Source organism: Fundulus heteroclitus, chromosome 16, assembly GCF_011125445.2.
Source record: "Fundulus heteroclitus isolate FHET01 chromosome 16, MU-UCD_Fhet_4.1, whole genome shotgun sequence".
NCBI classification, from domain to species: domain Eukaryota; kingdom Metazoa; phylum Chordata; class Actinopteri; order Cyprinodontiformes; family Fundulidae; genus Fundulus; species Fundulus heteroclitus.
In genome coordinates, this window is record NC_046376.1 from 21,124,257 (window position 1) to 21,143,522 (window position 19,266).

Consider the following 19,266-nt stretch of genomic DNA (forward strand, 5'->3'; position numbering starts at 1 on the left):
TAAACAGTATCCAAAAGTCTCACAAATAATATTCATCAAAATATACTTAGCTTATAGTTACATACTTGCTTACTGCAATGTCTGCGATCAAATTCTGTTGTATGAGGAGACCATGTGACACATAGAATTCAATATAACACATTATTATAATTAATATTATTGGTGTTGTAGTACGTCGTACATGCCCTGCACAATATGGCGGCAACGATGACAGTTTTTGACTTCAATGCGGCAGTTAGCGCCCTCTAGTGGCACTCAAGGAAGACGGGAAGTTGCGAAAGCATAACAGTTTTTACTCATTTTACACTGTTTGACAATATTGCAGACTACATGGGTCCGTTTTAAAAAGATTCAAACGAGGTGAACTAAACTTTGAAATGTGTCTTGTCTAATAATTACTTTTCTTGTGTCTCTCTTCTGCCTCCTACCGGATGCCTGAGCTGTGTGGAGGATTTTGCCACGTTGCTGTGGACAACAGCTAAAGCCTCTCTCACAGACCAGGAGAGGATGTAGTCCGCCTAGGAGCCCCGGTGGAGCACACATGCGGACTCGGCGCTGTCACTTTTAACAGATCTCTGTGAGGCAGAGATCCTTCAGACGTAAAGATGTTGACAGACAGGATTTTGGAAGAGGAGTTTGAGAAGAAAGGGGATTCCTGGTACAGCCAGCAGGACCTTGAAGACGGTAAGAGCCGCTCAGCTGGTAGAGGACGCGCCCTGAAACCACGTCTGACCGAGACTGTGCAGCTTGTTATTTACGACTACCGGTGGAGAACACCAGCACATGCGTGTGTAGTATAAACTAAATTACTGTTACTGATCACCACAGAAACTAGTCATAGTCCTCCACCTCACGGGAAAATATCTAACACATGTCTCCATGTAGACAATTATAGACTCTGTGTGACACAGACTCACAGAGATCATGTGTTTAAAGCTTAAACATACTCTTGGGTCAGGAAATCCTCAGACTGTCACATCCTGTGTTCATTGTTTTCCAAACATAAACCATACATGTTTGTGCTTCTAACATAGCAATGGAAGATGGAAATGAAAGAAAGAAATGGTGTACATTGTCAAGGGCTCTGAACAGGATGTAATTAAAGTAAAACAAGCTTAAAATGGCACATGTAAAAAGTCACAAACCTATGGGGAATGGCTAAACTAAAGAAAGTATTCAATAATTGTAGTTAAATCATTAAGAGTAAACATATACAGTGGTTCTTCAAAGTACATGAAACTTTGATAAAATGCAACATTTGTATGTATAAACTGACGCAATGAAATGTACAATTATTTGTCAAATATAAAATATGTATATTTTAAGTTTATCCTACAGGATTAAACTGAACAGCAAACCATCCTAAAGTTTCAGAAGGAAAAAAAAGAGAGTCAATAACCCAGTTGCATAAGTGTACACACCTCTAAATGAATACTTTGAGTCAACTTCTGCTTTCTGCCTTATTTGGAACTCAATGAAATGAAATTAAGTTTGTTTATATAGTGCCAGTTCACAGCATTAGGCGTCTCAGGGCTATCAGCCTGAAGCAATTTTTTACATGGTAAAATCTGCCCGCTCTGTCTGATTCTTGTGCCGGTGCTCCTCAGTTGACCACGCAGTTTTTCTGTCAGATTTACTTCCAGACTCTGGCTCTTTTATTCTAAAACATGAGTTTTCTTCTCATGAAGTCATTCTTTGATGATTTGGAAATAGACGCTGTGACGTACTGTGAGACTGAAAAACAAATCCCTCGCCAGCTCCTGATTTCTATCAGATATCTGGTTGTTTTGACCTAAAGCTGACTGGTATTTGGAACTACTCCTGATTTTATCCAGCTTGATTAAAAACGTTCCTTCCGACTGATGAAAAGTGAGCCCAGAACATGAGGCTGCCACCACTGTGTTTTACTGTGTATGGTGTTCGTTCAGTGACCTGCAGTGTTGATGTCATGGTAAATGCCCTAAAACTGGCACTTTGATTTCGTCTGACTAAAACACGTTTGCCTTCAAGGTTTTGGAGAAAATAGCCAGACCTGGACAGTAAGAAAATAATTCTGTTCCCCAACCTTACTCCATTGCTCAGACATCTGGAGAATAATGAAGATTGTTATCAAATGGGGGATCCCAAACTGCGCTTGTTAGAAATTTCTGTATCTTCTTTCAGTATCGCCGTTGGCTCCCGGGCAGCTTCTCTGACCAGTTTCTGTTTACTCTGTATTTCTCCAATAACGGATTAGTGCCTCTACTGTGCTATCATGTATGTACCATACACTGTTGTGGATATTTTGTTGCCCTTCTCCTGATACCTTTGCAACAGAAAGTCAGTCTGGTCCTCTGTAACCTCTCTGCAAACTATGGCTTTAGCTATTTGATGCAACAAAAAAAAAATGTCTGGAAGGTCTTACGAGAACAACAGAACCTTATTTCAGGTTAATCGGATTGAATAAACCTGAAAGCAGATCTAACCAAAGTATTAGTGCATGGGTGTGCACACTTATGCAACCCGATGCTTGCAGCTCCTTTATCTTGTATATTTTTCCTCTAATAGATTTGTTTGTTTTTCACCTGAACTATACATAATGTCACATTATATATGAAGAAAGTCTTGAAAGTTGTATTTTTACATCCCAAAAACCTGACATTTGTAGGATGGGTGTACACTTTTATGAGCCGCTGTGTCCTATAATGACGAGTGGCGTAATTGTTGTGACAAGAGCTCAAAGAAAACCTTGAGATGAACATTGTAACAGAACAGTCAAGGTGTCCGTTCAATCTCTCAAAGAACTAGTTAGATAATGTTTATTGAATCATGTAGATCTTGTCACACATTTTTCAGAATCTGATTTGTGCTGTTTCATACCATACATGCCATATTTATTTCTATAGCACTTAAAATACAACATAGCAGCTGACTGAAGTGCTGTACAAATATAAAAAAAGACCAGTTAAACAACAATGCGAAAGAAATCAAGAACACAAAAAATGCAAGTAAAAAGTGCAATATTAAGGCACAGATATTACTCAATCTGGGTTGAAAGTCATTGAGATATATTGTGCTTTTAAACAAGAGATAGGGCCTGCCCTGACAATCAGCAGCAGCTCGTTCCACAACTTAGGAGCACAGAGCTGCAAAGGCTCTGTCTCCTCAGGATTTATACAAAGCTTTTGGAATTGCTAAAAGTATCTGGTCAGACGATCTAACAGCACGTCATCGCATATAAAGGTGCAACAGTTCAGATAAATAAGAAGGGCTAAGAGTATTCAAAGACTTAAGAACAAACATTCGAAACTGAATAGGAAGTCAATGAAGGGACGCAAAAATTGGAGTTATGTGCTCTTGTCTACCTGTGCCAGTTCAAAATCGTGCAGCAGCATTTTGCACCAGCCTTTTCAGGAGTGGGGTTACTTTTATCGTTCGTTTAGAGAAGCTGAGTAAAACCAGAGTTTGAGAGTGAAATTGGTAAGGAGTTACCAAGATGTTTATAGCTAATTAAGGGCTCACCCATCCACCTACAGCCACATAGTAGACGTCAAGATTATTCAGACATGATGGGTTTAAGTTAAACATTTTAAAGCAAATTGGTATTTTCAAATAGGTCGGCACAATTTCAGAAAAGTATTTAACTACAATACTATTGCTGAAAATTGTAAATGATGATCATTTCTCATTTTAAACATACTTTTTGTGCTTTCCAATTACACAATGTTCTCACTCATCTTGGCATGGCCATTGAAGGACATTAGAATCCATTCAACTGTTAAAATGTGCCAAAGATATGCAGAGCAGGAGTCCATGATACTTGAAACATTATATTCATGAAATAGTGTATTGAGGCAAAGTAGTAATTACAATTCGATATATAGTGCAGCTCTCAATCAGATACAGGTATTTTAAGACTTGCTTCAGTCCAGATCAACAGAAAATACCAGCGGCTAACAAGGTCCAGAGCTGGTGGGAATTAAGTCGACAAAGAGAGTCACAAGGCGTTCTCAGGAGTATTCCACGAGTGCTGAATATTAGCAGTACACAATGAGTTATGTGTTTGTGTGCGTATTCCTTATGTAAACCTACACCAGTCATTTTCCATTGTAAAAGTTGTGGTTAAGAATTTGTTTCTGCTTTGTTTAGATCTCCATCTGGCTGCAGAGCTGGGCAAAACTCTTCTGGACCGGAACCATGACCTGGAGCAAGCCCTGCAGCAGATGTATTCTACCAACCAGGAGCAGCTGCAAGAGATCGAGGTCAGAAATGTTTGGGGGAAAAAACAACAGCTGCGTTGACCCTCTACTTGTACTAAACATGCGTTCATGAGCATATCCGTGTCTGACCCTGATGCATGTCGTTGCAACGGTATTAAGAGAAGTTTACATAAATGAAAAGGGCAGAAAAATAGGGTTGAGTAAAATCTAATCTGGGTTAGTCTGACCTAATGAGCCATTAAATCTTAGTTGACCCAATTATGTATAAAAGTCATTGTAGATCATTTGGCACCTCTTTGCTTCTATCAATATGAAAGAGGGAGCCTATAATGCAAAATTCACTTTTTGGGCGTTTTTGTACCTCTACCGCTTCTAGTAACAGTCCAAGCACTAAGCATCCAGCCATTTTTTGGCCATAACTAAATGTTTTGTTGGTGTCTGGAAAACAAGCCATCTTAAAAACCTCTTGATTATTGCGTCGCAATCGGCCGGCACTGCCCCTGACCTAGCAACCCAAGTGGAGCTTTGCCAACCCCATAAGCTGAGTTTACCCCTGTATGTGCTGTACAATGGCTGTTTGGCATGGACATGATTTGTCATTTAGCACAAGCTAACGCTAACAATAGGTTACTGATAGCCCCGTGTCCATTTAGAAACATTCCATTGGGGAACTGTTGCTGCATCCTTGCTGGTTGTGCAGGAGGCTCCACTTCTTCTGCTTCTGGGTCTGACTCAGGGTCAAAGGTGTACGGTTGTATCATTGTGCATTTGTTTACAGCCTTTTTCACGTGTTTAATGTACGAGTGTGAACACCGAGTTGGGGAGCATGGCCAGCTACAGCTTGTTTGCACAAAAGTGACAGAGCCCTAAAAACAGGTCATTCTGAAAGGAGCTCTAAATAGGTGCAACTGGAGAGGTGAAATCTCATTATCCGAGAATGGTTTTGTGCAAAAATAAAATTAAAAAAATAATGAACATCTTTTAAATAGCCTGTAGACTCATCCTAAAGAAGCCTTGTAGGTCCCTTTATTTTATATTTTCATTATTGGATATAAAAAAATAAATAGTGAAATGCTAATCAAACAAAGCCTAAGCCAGACAGGTTTTTTGTGCTATTATTTTTGCATAAAGACAAAATGTTGGGGCTTATATTGTTGCGCCATGGCGTCTCAACATATCCACACAGTGCTGATCTGTACAGGCTGGAGGACGCGCCACTCAGTGGGTCAGCGAATGTAAGAGTCTTAATGTGTTTACAGCGGGAAGAGAGCCGTGGTCTGAGGATTTATTAAAGTTGATATGCTAATCCAAATACTTCTCTGTGACCCTTGCACTAATGTGTCTAGCACTGCAAGTACCACATACAAAGCTGCAAGTACACGTGAGTGGGGGCTTTGTGGCGCAGGAGTGTGTCTTTCTTTGACTGAAACCAGCTCCGGCGAAGCTGATGTTTGTACAAGAGAAAGATGACTAACTGATGTTGGTGTCGGGTTTCACAAACTATGATGAACTTATTTTATATTGAAAGTTAAGCTAGCAAATTACAGTAATTATGTGTATTGTGTGTAAATACAAGCTTCAGGATTGTGTTATTATCCTATTTGAAAGACGTCCTGGTGGAGGTCATTGTTTGGCAGTTTTCTGTCTGGTGCAGATTCACTGTTAAAATGGATTGAGCTTGAATCTAAAACCAAATTTAAGACTTTGTGAAACATAATGTAAGCATATAAATCTATTTAGTGTATTTTGTTGTTGTCCTCGTAGTATTCAAAGGGTCCTCCACATTTGTGTAAAGCCTATAGTTGGGTTAGCAGGTTATTAGTAGGATTTAGGTCTGGGGACTGAGATGGCCATGGAGGAAGGTCAGGTTTTTGTGGCCTGCCATTTCTGTGTTGCGTTGTATCATTACCCCATTTAAACATTCAGCAATGAGCCAAATTTGGTATACTATTAGAGTATGTTAGATATTTTTCCATATATAATGTGCTGGTATTTACTGAGTTCATGCTACCATTTTACTTTCCGCCTCTCTGCTCCCTGCTTGCTTGCATTTTCCTGCCTTTTACTTTTTATTTCCTTTTTATCTCTTAGCCAAAATCACAGAAAGTTGGATTTAGTTATTTTATTTATTTTAGACCAAAGTATCAACAAACCCCACACCTAGACAAAGGAAACTGGCCAATACTACAGAGAACTGTCCCAAGACAAGTGAAACAACAGCCGACTCCCTCAAGTAAATTCACCAATGGTTGCCTTCTTCCCCTGACTCTCCGCAAACACAGAAATATCACAATATCAAGTATAACATCCTGAATGTTACGGGCACCGCCGTTTTGATTTGCTTGGTTCTGCCTTCAATCCCAGAGAGTAGTAGTACCGCAGATCGTCATTAGGAGGCAAGGAGCAACCAACGAACCAGGATAGAGTGATGTGTAAACGGTCGTCAGAACGAGGCTCGGCTTGGTTAACTGATCCAAGCTCGGACTGGTCTCGGCTCGGATCGGTTTAACAAGGGTAGTGTAAATGGGGCTATTATGCAATGGATCTGTAAGTGGGATTACACATTTCTACAACAAGAAAAACACAGAGGTGTTGAATTATAACGATTCGAACTGTGGCCTGGTGTCTGATGTATCAGACATCCTTCCAAGGATCTTGAAAGAACGCCCGACCTTGGAAAAACTCATAATACAAGCTGAAGCCCTGGACGACGTCACCTGGATAAGAAAATCAGAAGTATTGAAAGAGGATTACATTCGTCTGTTGAACTTAGTTGATGGCCTTAATGTCAAGGTGTTTCTCAGCGGCCCTCATGCACCCATTAATTGTGGAGATGAGATTTTTTCCAGAATTCTGATGCTAAACAAATGGCTGGAAAAAACATGCAAACAAACAATTGTAACGTTCATAGACAACTTTAACATCTTTTGGGAGAGGAGACATCTGTTCAGCAGCAATGGTTTCTCTCTAAATAGGTCAGGTGCAAAACGGCTGATTTCAAACATCTTCTATTCTGTGAACCATGCAACATCAGCTTTGTCCCAAAACAAAGTACATCCAGTGCCAAAAGAAATGATAAGCCCAGTACAGCCCGAACAAGCCAAGATAAAGATGGCCAGAAAGATGACACAGAAAGAGGCTATGTCAGAGCTACAGGAGGATTCATCCCAGATCTCAGCAGGACAAAGAGAGGACCAAAAACCTCCATCGTCACGAACACTGGTCCAGACTGCACCGCCTCCCCTTCTTCTCCACAAAGCCTAGAAGTTCCTTTTCTGGAATTTTCTCACAACATGAACAAAGTATTTAAGATTGGCTTACAATTGACATCCTCTCCACATAGCCATTCTGCTGTGACTAAACCAGAATTTTCCAAAGGACTCAGAGCCTCAGATCCTCCTCCTCTACATATCACAGAACATCCTGATGCTCAAGACCTCCAGATAACTTTGCTGTGATAAAGGTGCGGCCAGGGCTCAATCTGTATCAGACATGACAGTTTCCAGCATCAGCTTGGGCCTTTTGCCGGAGATTATGGAATATCTGTGATGATGTGTGGCAGAAATAAGAAAAACAAAAGGATAAACAGGAATAAATACCTAAAAGTCATAAACTGTCAGATGTAACCTGTCACAGAGACATCATCACCACTAAGTCATATAAATTGGGTTTATTAAACATTAGATCTCTGTCAGGAAAATCCCTTTTAATTAATGACTTCATTATTGACAATTGATGTTTTGTTTTTAACAGAAACATGGTTACATGAATCTAACGAAGCAGCTATTCTGTTGGAGTCAACTCCTCCCATCTACAATTTTCTTTGTGAGAGCAGACAGCAAAGGAAAGTGGAGGAGTGGCAACATTGTTTAAATATTCACTAAAGTGTAAAAAGGTGTTTTTGGGAAAATTCGACTCTTTTGAACATTTGGCTCTCCAGGTAAAGAGCCCGGTACGAACTATGTTTCTGAATGTTTACAGGCCTCCTAAGTCCACATCAAACTTTTTTATGGATTTATTGACCTCCTGTCTGTGATATGTGTTGATTATGACGGTTTAATTATTGTGGGAGACTTCAACTTTCATGTTGACAACCCTGAAGACAGAAATGCAAAAGAACTGTGTGACACACTTAGAAACTTTGGTTTAACTTAACATGTTAAACAGCCAACGCACAAACAGGGACATATTTTAGACCTGATCATCACTAAAGGTCTAAAGATTTCTATGGTCAATGTAACTGATGTTGCCCTATCTGATCATTTTAGCCTGTTTCCCTGCCACCTGTGGCCACAGCATCACTGATCCTTCACTGCAAACAATGCTGGAAATAATTGTTTCACATACTCATCCATTGTTTGATGCCAAAGCCATCTGGGGTGTTTGCTGTTGAAACAAATGTATCTTAGTCTTATCTGACCAAAGCACACAGTTCCAGTTAGATGTCCCAGAAGAGTTTAGTATTTTATTACTATTTTTGGGAACTGTTTTGAGTCTGTTGGAAAACCCTTTTTAGGTGTCTATTTTATGAAGCTCATTGGGAAAAACCAAGAGTGTACAAAGCAGTCTTCAAAATATATGGAGGCTGTTTTGAAGAATATGAAATATAAAATAGGTTTTCAGTTATTTAACAATCTTTTGTTTGCTGCATATTTCTAGATACATTTGCTTCATACTGTAGTTTTCAATGTGCATCTACAATATAGAAAGTAAGACAAGCAAGGAAAAGTCATTGAATGACATGGGTGTGTCCAAACTAGAGTGTATTATGAAGCTATTTTATATAAATAGAAGTTTTTAGGGTTTTTTTCTGTCTTTAATGTGAGTTAAGAAGTAAATAGAGATGATGTTGCAACTTTTTAAATGTGTATCTAAAAGTTTTAGTCTCAAGCTTCATTCATAAAATATCAACAAGAGTTGTGAGGAGAAAGAAAAAACTCCTTTTCTCTTGTGCATCAGTACCTGACCAAACAGGTGGAGCTGCTGCGTCAGATGAACGACCAACATGCCAAACTGTATGAGCAGCTGGACATGGCCGCCAGGGATGTGGAGCAAAGCAACCAAAGGCTGGTGCAGGACAACCGCCTGGCCCAAACCAAGATCAACAGGTCTGTTAATGTCATCAGTAAGCCATTATGTTATTTTAATTATATTATTTTATTTCTATTCACCCTTTTAGTTAATTAAAAAGATATTTCCAGATAGTATTTTTTCTCTTTTGCTCCAGTTTAACAGAAACTATTGAAGTCCTTCAGACCCTCATAGAAGACCTGCAGGCCCAGATGGACGAGCTAAAAGCGGCTCAGGCTGAGCGAAACAAGAGAGAGCTGGCAGAGCAGCGGCGTGGCTTCGGAGCGCAGAGTGTGTCCTGTCTCAAGGAGTTGTATGACCTCCAGCAGGACAGGTAATATTCATGAGAGGGCTCCATTACACAACACACTGCTGCAGGTCTAGCCTCAGTTTGTGACTGGGGAACTATTCTCAAAGAGGAAGATATGTGGTAGACTAAAACCAAACTGTTGTGTAACAAAAGCCCTATTAAGAAGTTTGTGGCTGATGTGTAAAGCACGATGAAGAAATATCCCTCAGCTGAGATGTCATTTCAAACCCAGCTTCTTTCAAAAGAGCATGCTATAGGTGCAAGATGGAGCTAGGCCCTGTTTTGTGATCCTCACTACTCTCATCCTTTGAATGCTGAATTGACATCTGCAGGTCACGCAGAACAAAGCCTTTACTTCAGAGCTAATCTGCAGGACAGGGAAGTTAATTCTTCCCTATTGTCAGCAGTGTGCAAACACACGCATGCATACTGCTGCTGCTGCTTTAGCACAGGTGACGAATATTTCAAGCCGAAAGTTTGCATCAAAAGTATTCATGCATTTGATAATTTTCCCATTTTCATGACATGACCACAACTGTCAATTTGTTTTTGTGAGGTGTTTTTGTAATGGACCAGAAATTGGTGTAACCTTGTGAAGTGGAAGCACAAATATTTTGAACGTTTGTTTGAGACATAAAAATCAGCAAAAAAACGTTTTGTACGTAAATATTCATCCTGCTTTAGCCTGACAAAATGAATAAAATCCTGGGCAAACCAGTTCTCTTTACAAGTGATTTATAAAGTGTCCACCTGGAGAACATTAGTGGAAAAACAGGAAGTCCAGGTAACACACCAGACAGGCCAGGGATAAAGCTCTGGAGAAGATCTGAGTAGAATTATACTAAAGTTTGAACTAGAGGTGGACTGATACATTGGGCTGATAATTGTCTTTGGTTTTTTTTTTTGTTGTTTGTTTTGGTTTTTTCCTGTATCGGCATCTGTCGGTGCATGCATCTGTTTGCTGATCCATTGTCTAACCCACGTCTGATCTCCAGCTGGCAAGCTGCCACATGTGTTTGTGTTCATTCCCATGGAGAATCATGTATGCACATGAAAACAATTACCAATCACTATCCGTACCACATCTAACTTTGCATGACATAATGCCCACACACAGCAGCGGTTGTCAGTGTTTTTTTTTTTACTTCTTCTGCCCACTGAACTAAAGAAGCTCCGTTCTCGCTGCGACACGTTCCTGAAGTGCAAGCAAAGCGTTGCCATGAGAGTTGTGGCACTGTTTTTTTTCTATGTACCTTTCAAACTGCGGTTTGAAGCTGATTGATAATAAACACAAGTTTTGAGACCTGTGTAATATTTATCATGCCTTAAAAAAACATGTATCAGTTTCTTTGCTTTGAACATATCGCAGAGTGATGTATAAACCGTCATCAAAACAAGGATGTCCACCTAAAGTGGCAAGCCAGGCAAGGATTGCATTAATCACAGAAGCAGCCAAAAGACCCAGGTAACTCTGGAGGAGCTGCAGAGTTTTACAACTCAGGTTGAGTATCTCTTTAACAGTGCACTCCATAAATAAGGAGGATAGTCTAATGTCTTTTTTTATTTAACAAAAACATTTTGTGGGAAGGATAACTAACATTTAACATCAATCTATGTGCACCATACCAATGTTAAAACATCGTGGTGGTAGCATCACACTGTGGAGATCTTCAGGGAAGCTGTCCTTGCTGATGGGAAGAGGGGTGGAGCTAAATACAAGACAATACTGGAAGAAAACCTGCTGGAAGCTGCAAAGGACTTGAGACTGGGATAGAGCTTTTTCTTTTATCAAGCAGAACAACAGGCCTATAATATACAGCCAGAGCTCTCAAAGTGGAGGGAAAAAAGGATAAAGTTAATTCCTGGGGGCTTGTACCAAATCATCATGTAAAGGCTTGGTCTTGTTTACCTGGATAATTTTTACATTATTTAAACTTTCAAATGTAGAGTTCATCAACTCCATATTGAACACATAAAGTACATTTTCTTTACGCATGTAAACTGCAGAGTTATATTTTTTATATTGTTGACACTTTTCCTTTCCAGAAAAAAAGCATATCACTGTAAACATGCAGTAAAGGAACATTTCTTTCCCAGGTATCTGAGTCCAAGCGATGGACTCTGGTCACCTCAGAGCTTCCTCTGTGACAGAGACAGATGCCCAGACCCAGAAGAGGAGAACCATGCTCTCCAGCGCTCTGTCCAAACCCTTCAGAGACAAATCGCCACAGAGCGAAGCCGAAGGGAGGCTGCGGAGCGAGAGATCGAGTTCACATGCAGGGAGAACAGAGGCCTGGAGCAGCGGCTGACCCAGCTGGAAGGTTGCTGGGCCCGGCAGACAGAGCTGGAGGAAGAGGTGGAGCAGCTGCGGCTTCTGTGGCGTGCCAGCAGGTTAGAACTGATGGAGTGCCACACATTTCTGTTCAGCCCAAATGACTCAGTACCTATGAATCACAGCTTATTCTGGCAGCAAACGCATTTTGGGTTATGTCTCTACCATACACACCTAGAGACTGAAATTGTGGCCAATTCTCCATTGTAAAACAGCTCAAAACCCCTAAATTAATTACAAGGTCTGGCTACGTTCACACTGCAGGGAAAAGCAACCCAAATCCGATCTTTTTTTTTTTCCCCCATATGCAACCCATATCCGTCTTTTTCACGGCAGTGTGAACGGCCCACTTCTGATCTTTTCACCCCCAGAAAAATCTGTTTTGTGGCACTTTCATTTGTGGTACAAATTCAGATACGTATCAGATTTTTTTAAAAGCGTCCGTAGTCTGAACGGTCATGTCGCATTTTATCCGTCTTTCACGTCACTCTCCTGTCTCTTACTACACATCAACAAACAGTAGTAGCAGTTAACGCTTCATAAAAGACCATTAATAGCTGTGCTGCTTTCTTCTTACTTTACTTTGTCTCTCTATGATGTGGTCTTAATATTCTCAGGTCCCTTTCCTCAACAGCTTTCCAATAATAACAAGGAGAGATGCCGGTTGGTATCTGCGTTTATTTTTTTTCTTTTCAAGTTTTTTTTTTTTAACAAAACTTTATTGAACACTTATAGAAACAATTACATTGACCGTTACTTCTGCAAACAGTGCGCTGCTTTGTGACGTCTACTTCTGTTATCTGCGCATGCGGGTCGCTTTGTGGTCTTGAACTGTTCAGACAGCAGTATGACGGTCGCATTTAATAGTAGCATGAATGTCCACCTAAAAAAAAATAAAAATAATAATAATAAAAAATCTGATTTCAGCAAAACATCGGAATTGAGCATCACGACCTGCAGTGTGAGCTTAGCCTTTGACTGGGCCCTTCCAACACATAATTATGCTTTGATTTAAACATTCAATAATAAGTTCTCCAGTATGTTTAGGGTCCAAGATTGTCCTTATTTAGCTCCATCGATCTTCCAGTCAACTCTCACAGTTTCCCCATCTCTGTTATTGAGTTGCATCCACACAGTATGATGCTGCCACCACCATACATAACAGTGGTGTGTTGAGGGATATGTTCACTTTCTGTTTTTCCTTTACCTCTTTTGCATGTAGGACAAAATGTACTTGGCAGGTGACTTCTGAAGGTAATTGGTTTCACTGGATTTTATTTAGGGGTGCTCAAGTGAAGGGGTTGAACACAAATGTATGCCACACTTCTAAGACTTTTATTTGTAAAATAAATAAAAAGTTCTATTTAAAATTCTATTAAGTTCTATTTAATTCATAACACAAATTTCCAACAAAACACATTGAAGTTTGTGGTTTTAACAGGACAAAAAAAACCAACTGCAAATTCATATTGTTTTTGTTTCTCTCAGCAGGGTTAGAAGACCGAGCCAGCTGCTGTTGCCTGAAACTATGTTTTTTGCCTCGGAAGAAAAGCAAAGTGAAGCAGAAGAGACATCCGCGAAGGAAGAGGAGCAGGCGAGGCAAAGCCGACAGAGGCGCCACAGCGACAGTGTCTTGAAGGCCACAACCACGGAGGAGCTTCGCCGCGGCCATGAGCAGCTGTGCATCAGGCGGACAGAGGCAGTGAAACAGAGAGGAATCTCTCTGCTCAACGAGGTGGACGCACAGTACAGCGCCCTCCAGGTGGTGAATTCATAGCATGTCTGGTTCTAAATCATATCTCAGGCAGATTTCTAAAAGATAACCTTATAATGCATTGGTGATTTCCAGGTAAAATACGAGGAGCTGCTGAAACGCTACCACCAAGCAACAGACAGACTGACCCACAAAGGTGTCCAGACTGCCAGCGGTTCCTTGGCTAGCGCCTGCCTGCGCCGCCGCCCCCTCTCTGGGTTGGATGATCCAAAGGTTCTTCATGAAGACGGCCAGCAGCCGGAGTACAAAGTTCTGTTCAAGGAGATCTTCACCCGCATCCAAAAGACGAAAGAGGACATCAGCGAGAACAGGCACTCGGCACGCAACCACGACGCTGCGGAATGAATTTCCTGCGTTCGTCTTCCTCGGATTTGCTCCGAATTTCTGACCAGGAGGTGGACTGAGGCTGCTTTTCTGTAAAACTTTACAGAGGGTGCACAAGCTAGATGTTTTACACTTTTCTTAGTTTGCACAGTTCGTTTTATTTCATCCTGATGGAGAAAATAGGAAATGGGTTTAATGCAACGGCTGTGTTTGATACAGAACTGAAAACAAATATGGCAGGTTATAATAAAGAAATTACGTACATGGAGGTATATAAAGCTACATTACAGTCCGGAAGTATTGTTTGTTTTTTTGTGCCGTATTTATGTAACGTTAACTCACTTAATATTGTTGGTGTTTGGAACAGAAAGGCATGTGTTACGGTTTAGGTGGATTCGTTGTGTAAGCAGTTATGTTGCATAAGGATGGAAAACAGCAGAAATGTAATCAGTGGCTTATAGAAGGTGAAATACTGGCTGGTTTTATGGACCTTGAAGATTGCTTTCTTGGTTGTTGGTGCATTATGTTTTATTTATACCAGTGGCAACATTTTTGCTTAACCACAGGGCACATTTTTTCTTCTTTTTTTTGTTAACAATTCATCACTTTTATTTATTTATCACCAGAAGATTTATTTTCTTTGTAGGAAACTTTCCAGAGGAGTCTGATGAGTTGAGGAGAATTAAAACTCAGCGTAGCTGCACTGTGTTGAGAAATTGTGCTTCAGGTATGTTATTTAAAAAAAAAAAGCTGTTTTTTTTTTTCTTCTTCTAATCTTTAAGACAATTTGAACAAAAATAACTGGAAGAGTTATATTGGTTCAGGACCTCAGCTGTTACAGCCTGAAATCAAAATGATTGTCATGTTAATGTTTTTATCCTCACCTTGTATATGTATTAAGAAAGGAAAAAAAATCACAAATTAAACTATTCTGCAATTTGCAGCCTGGGTTTTGAGGTCATATTTTATACACTCCTTTTAGTTTATTTCCCCAGCAGGTAATCATGAGAAGAAAGCAGTGAAAATGAGGAAAAAAGGTCTTCTGACCAACATGAGTTGTTCTCATACAAGACCTGTATCTCCTATTCACGGCAGCCAAACAAAAATCAGCGTGGGACCTTTTTTCTAATGAAGTGTTCTCATAAAAGTGATTTCACCATCCTACCCGACCTTTTTATCGTCCTCCAAATCCACTAAACCTCCAAACAAGGGGATTGCGTACCAAGCTCACGGAGACGGACAAGTCTTTGCAAAGCCTGAGTATGCAAACTCGAACCTCACAAAGCTATCAGACAAGCGATCAGTGGGGATAAAGTCACAAGAGAGCTGGGACCAGATGCAGCATGTCGTAGTTTTAAAATGGTGCAAGGTTTCATTTTATGTACCTGTACACCTTGCACCTCTGTGGTTTTTGGTAAAGAGATGCGAAAAAGTATTTCCTCTTTAGAGGATCTCTTCTGTTTTTGCTTTCTCACCTTACTTAAACATTACAGATCAAGCAACACATTTTAATCAGCTATGAGGAAATACAAAAAGCAGTTTTTATATGATTTATTTATGAAGGGGTAAACTTTACTATTCGATTTTATTTATATACGCGCCATTTCATGAAACATGTCATCTCAAGGCACTTTCCAAAGAAAAATTAAATCAGATTATACAGATTGGTCTAAAGAATCTCCTATCTAAGAAACCCAGTAGATTGCATCAAGTCTTGACAAGCAGCATTCACTCCTGAAGAAGCGTAGAGCTACAGGGACAGTCTGCATTGTCCATGGCTTTGCAGCAATCCCTCATACCGAGCAAGCATGAAGCAACAGTGAAAAGAAAAACTCCCCTTAACAGGTGATCTGTCTTTCCTGGATGATGTCACAGCTAACAGAACGCCGAACCAGGTGTACCTACTATGAAAAAAAAAAAAATGACAGAGTACAAAAAGTTAAAAGAACTCAGTAGAGTGAGAAAAATAGGCCCTGATGTCCTTCAGTAGCCTAAGCCTATAGCAGCATAACTATAGAGGTAGCTCGGGGTAACATGAGCCACTCTAACTATAAGCTTTGTCAAAAAGGAAAGTTTTAAGATTAGTCTTAAAAGTAGATAGGGTGTCTGCCTCACGGACCAAAACTGGGAGTTGGTTCCACAGGAGAGGAGCCTGATAGCTAAAGGATCTGCCTCCCATTCTACTTTTAGAGACTCTAGGAACCACCAGCAGACCTGCGGTCTGAGAGCGAAGTGCTCTGTTAGGAACATACGGGGTAATCAGAGCTCTGATATATGATGGAGCTTGATTATTAAGGGCTTTATACGTTAGAAGAAGAATTTTAAATTCTAATTTTGATTTAACAGGAAGCCAATGAAGGGAAGCTAAAATAGGAGAAATATGATCCCTCTTGTTGATTTTCATCAGAACTCTCACTGCAGCATTTTGGATCAGCTGAAGACTTTGAACTGCATTTTGTGGACTTCCTGATAATAAAGAATTCCAATAGTCCAGCCTTGACGTAACAAATGCATGTGGCAGCCACAACTGGCATTAAGCATTTCCAATAATATAACATTGACTTTTCTTACTAAAGAAAACTCAATGTTATATATCTTAAAACTCAGTCATGCAAGAGACTCTAAATCGGATTTAAATCTAGGCTTTGACTAGGCCACTCAAAACCTTATTTTCTCTTTCGCGAGCCATTAGAGCAGGAGTGACCAAAGTGCAGCTCAGGGGCCATTTGCAGCCTCTGTACTGGTTTTGTAAGGCCCCCGGCTGCAATTCAAGAATGATTTGGCCCTCCACCATATATGGCTGATGCAGATAGAGACTTTTTCTATTCTTAATTAAGACAAAATTATTACAGAAAAGTTTAATTATTCTTACAACTGAAAATGTTAGTCATCCAATCCAACTTTATTTATAAAGCACTCTAAACACAGACCAAAGTGCGGTACAAAAAAACAAATATAAACAGCAATAAATTTAGTAATATTAATAAAAACAATATAAGAAAATAAAAACAGAAAAAAACAGGCATAAACCCAACTAACACCAACATCCTCTTGAGTATTAAAAACCCAGGTAAAAAGTTTAGTCTTTAAGAGAAACTTCAAAATGGTCAAAGAGGAAGACTGCCTGATGTACAGAAGTAAATCCTTCCAGAGTTTGGGGCTGGCTGCAGAGAATAAACAAGGTACCACACAAAGCATTCATCTTTTAATAACCAGACTTTTTACATTCTGCTAAATTAATAGTAAGTAGGACTACAACTATCCAACGACTTTAACTGAAATGCAGACTTTGCTGCATTAAAATCTGCATTTGTTCAATCCTTTTATTAAAATGATATTACACATTTCAACGAAAGACTGTTATTATATTATCTCTGTATTATAATTCAATACAATTTATATTATATTGTTAGTTGTTTATAAATGGAAGTGTGTTGTGTCTTGTACTTGTACGTTTGTGAATAAATGCTGTTCACAGATTCGGATTTGTTGTGTTACTTTTAATTGCCTTTCATTGGAGTGTGAAGTGTTTATGCCAGGGCCACTGTAAATCACAGCAGCTTGTCAGGGCAGGTGGCTGCTCATAACAGGAACTTTGATGTCCCCTGTGTGATTTTATGACTGCTGCAAGTTAAATATCAAAGGCTAATATGAATGCAGTTACACTACTGTTACATTAATGAGATGTACAAGGCTTAAATAGCCAAAATAGGTTTACACTAATATATAGATATACTGTGTCGATGTCTATTGTCAAACAAAAATAATTTTGACTTTATTTACATATACATCTACTATAATAAACATTTAAATTATATCTCGTTTAAAAGGGGTGTTTGACACTATTTGAACTTCACTTGCCCTGCTATATATTATATACAATAAACTATATTAACTCTTATGAGGGACTATACTAAGTGGCGGAGGAACTGGAAAGTGGCTGTGGGAGGTTGAGGGATCGCCTCCCCCTTGGGTCGTATCTGATAAATTATTTTAAATCTATTAACTACGATATCCTAAAACGGTACCAAAGAATCTTCAGTTCACTACCCCGTGAAAACTCGCTCCGTTTTGCGCATTTGGCGTCATTTTCAGTTTGGGGGGTGAGAAGAGATTGGGCCCCAGCTTCTGCGCGGCCACGCTGTGTCACAGCTTGACACAGAAATATATTATTAGATCCGAGATCGATGTAGATCGTCATGTAGTCTGTCACTATCAATTAGAAGAAGAGGTACAGCACACAGCAGTTTTGGATCTAAGATTGTATTTCTGTGTAAAGTTGTCTGTATGGTAGCGTGGCCGAGTGGTCTAAGGCGCTGGATTTAGGCTCCAGTCATTTCGATGGCGTGGGTTCGAATCCCACCGCTGCCAGAACATTTTTTTTCTAAATTTGTCATTTATTTGTAAAAGGTAATATATTACAATGAATTCAATACCGCAAATGTTAAGCATGAAAATCTGCTTACTTCGACAAAACTCCCTTGTCAACGCTACGTTCGCTGATAGAATGCCCTGATGCGCTGATGATAAAATGTTCAGAAGTGCAACAGCGCCCTCTTGTCGATATGATAAGAATAGCAGTGGACTCTTCAAACAACCCTTTAGAGTTTGTGACTAGTATTTATGCTTTTTTAATACTATATTGACATAACTTTACCTACGTTTTTGAAAGTTTTTTATACAATTTTTAAACTAAATAGAGTGATATACCAGTAAGTTGGCTGGTAAATTAATCATTGCTAGAGGGCCTGTGGACAAGACAAAGATTGCTTTAAAATAAATAAATATAACATTGTCTGATCAATGGTCCCATATTTTCAAAATAAATACATTTATGACTTGTGGGGAAAATATATTTTTGTTTTGTTTTTTACAACAAAAAAAGCACTTATGGGGATAATATGGGGGGGGGGGGGTTATATATTCTTTTCTACATAAAATAAATTCTAAAAATAACTGGAAAAATATGATACATAATATTTCTATGACAATCTTAAAGTGAGCATTTTTTTTGTGTGCATCCAAGACATATGCAGTGGAAAATAAAGGCACGCCCAAAGGTTAGAGGTTTTTCTTTAAATAGAAACAAATATTTCAATTTATTTTTTATTAATGACAGAAAATGTTTGACTTTGATATTTAGTAAACATTTCATTTATTGCAATGATTGTATTTCTAAAAGAGTAAAAAATAACTACTTCAATAATAATAATTTGCAGTCACCACAGAATGTTATCGTACAAACTGGAAGCATGCT

At 39.4% G+C, this 19,266-nt stretch overlaps 1 protein-coding gene and 1 non-coding gene across 3 annotated transcripts; both read left to right on the top strand.

Annotated features, from left to right (window-relative positions):
- Positions 1-310: 310 nt before the first annotated feature.
- cdr2a (cerebellar degeneration-related protein 2a) lies at positions 311-14,952 on the top strand. 2 transcript variants are annotated; one of them, XM_012868151.3, is made up of 7 exons: positions 311-684; positions 4,129-4,241; positions 9,159-9,307; positions 9,427-9,603; positions 11,677-11,970; positions 13,403-13,673; positions 13,761-14,952. In XM_012868151.3, exons 1-7 carry the CDS (start codon positions 606-608, stop codon positions 14,028-14,030), a joined length of 1,353 nt encoding a protein of 450 aa, XP_012723605.2. In that variant the 5' UTR covers positions 311-605; the 3' UTR covers positions 14,031-14,952. The 2 variants fall into 2 exon arrangements, with proteins under 2 accessions (XP_012723605.2, XP_012723597.2); XM_012868143.3 differs by having other exon boundaries at positions 314-684; positions 13,400-13,673.
- Positions 14,953-18,298: 3,346 nt separating this feature from the next.
- trnal-uag lies at positions 18,299-18,380 on the top strand. Its single transcript has one exon. It is a non-coding gene; the product is annotated as a tRNA-Leu (tRNA).
- Positions 18,381-19,266: the final 886 nt, after the last annotated feature.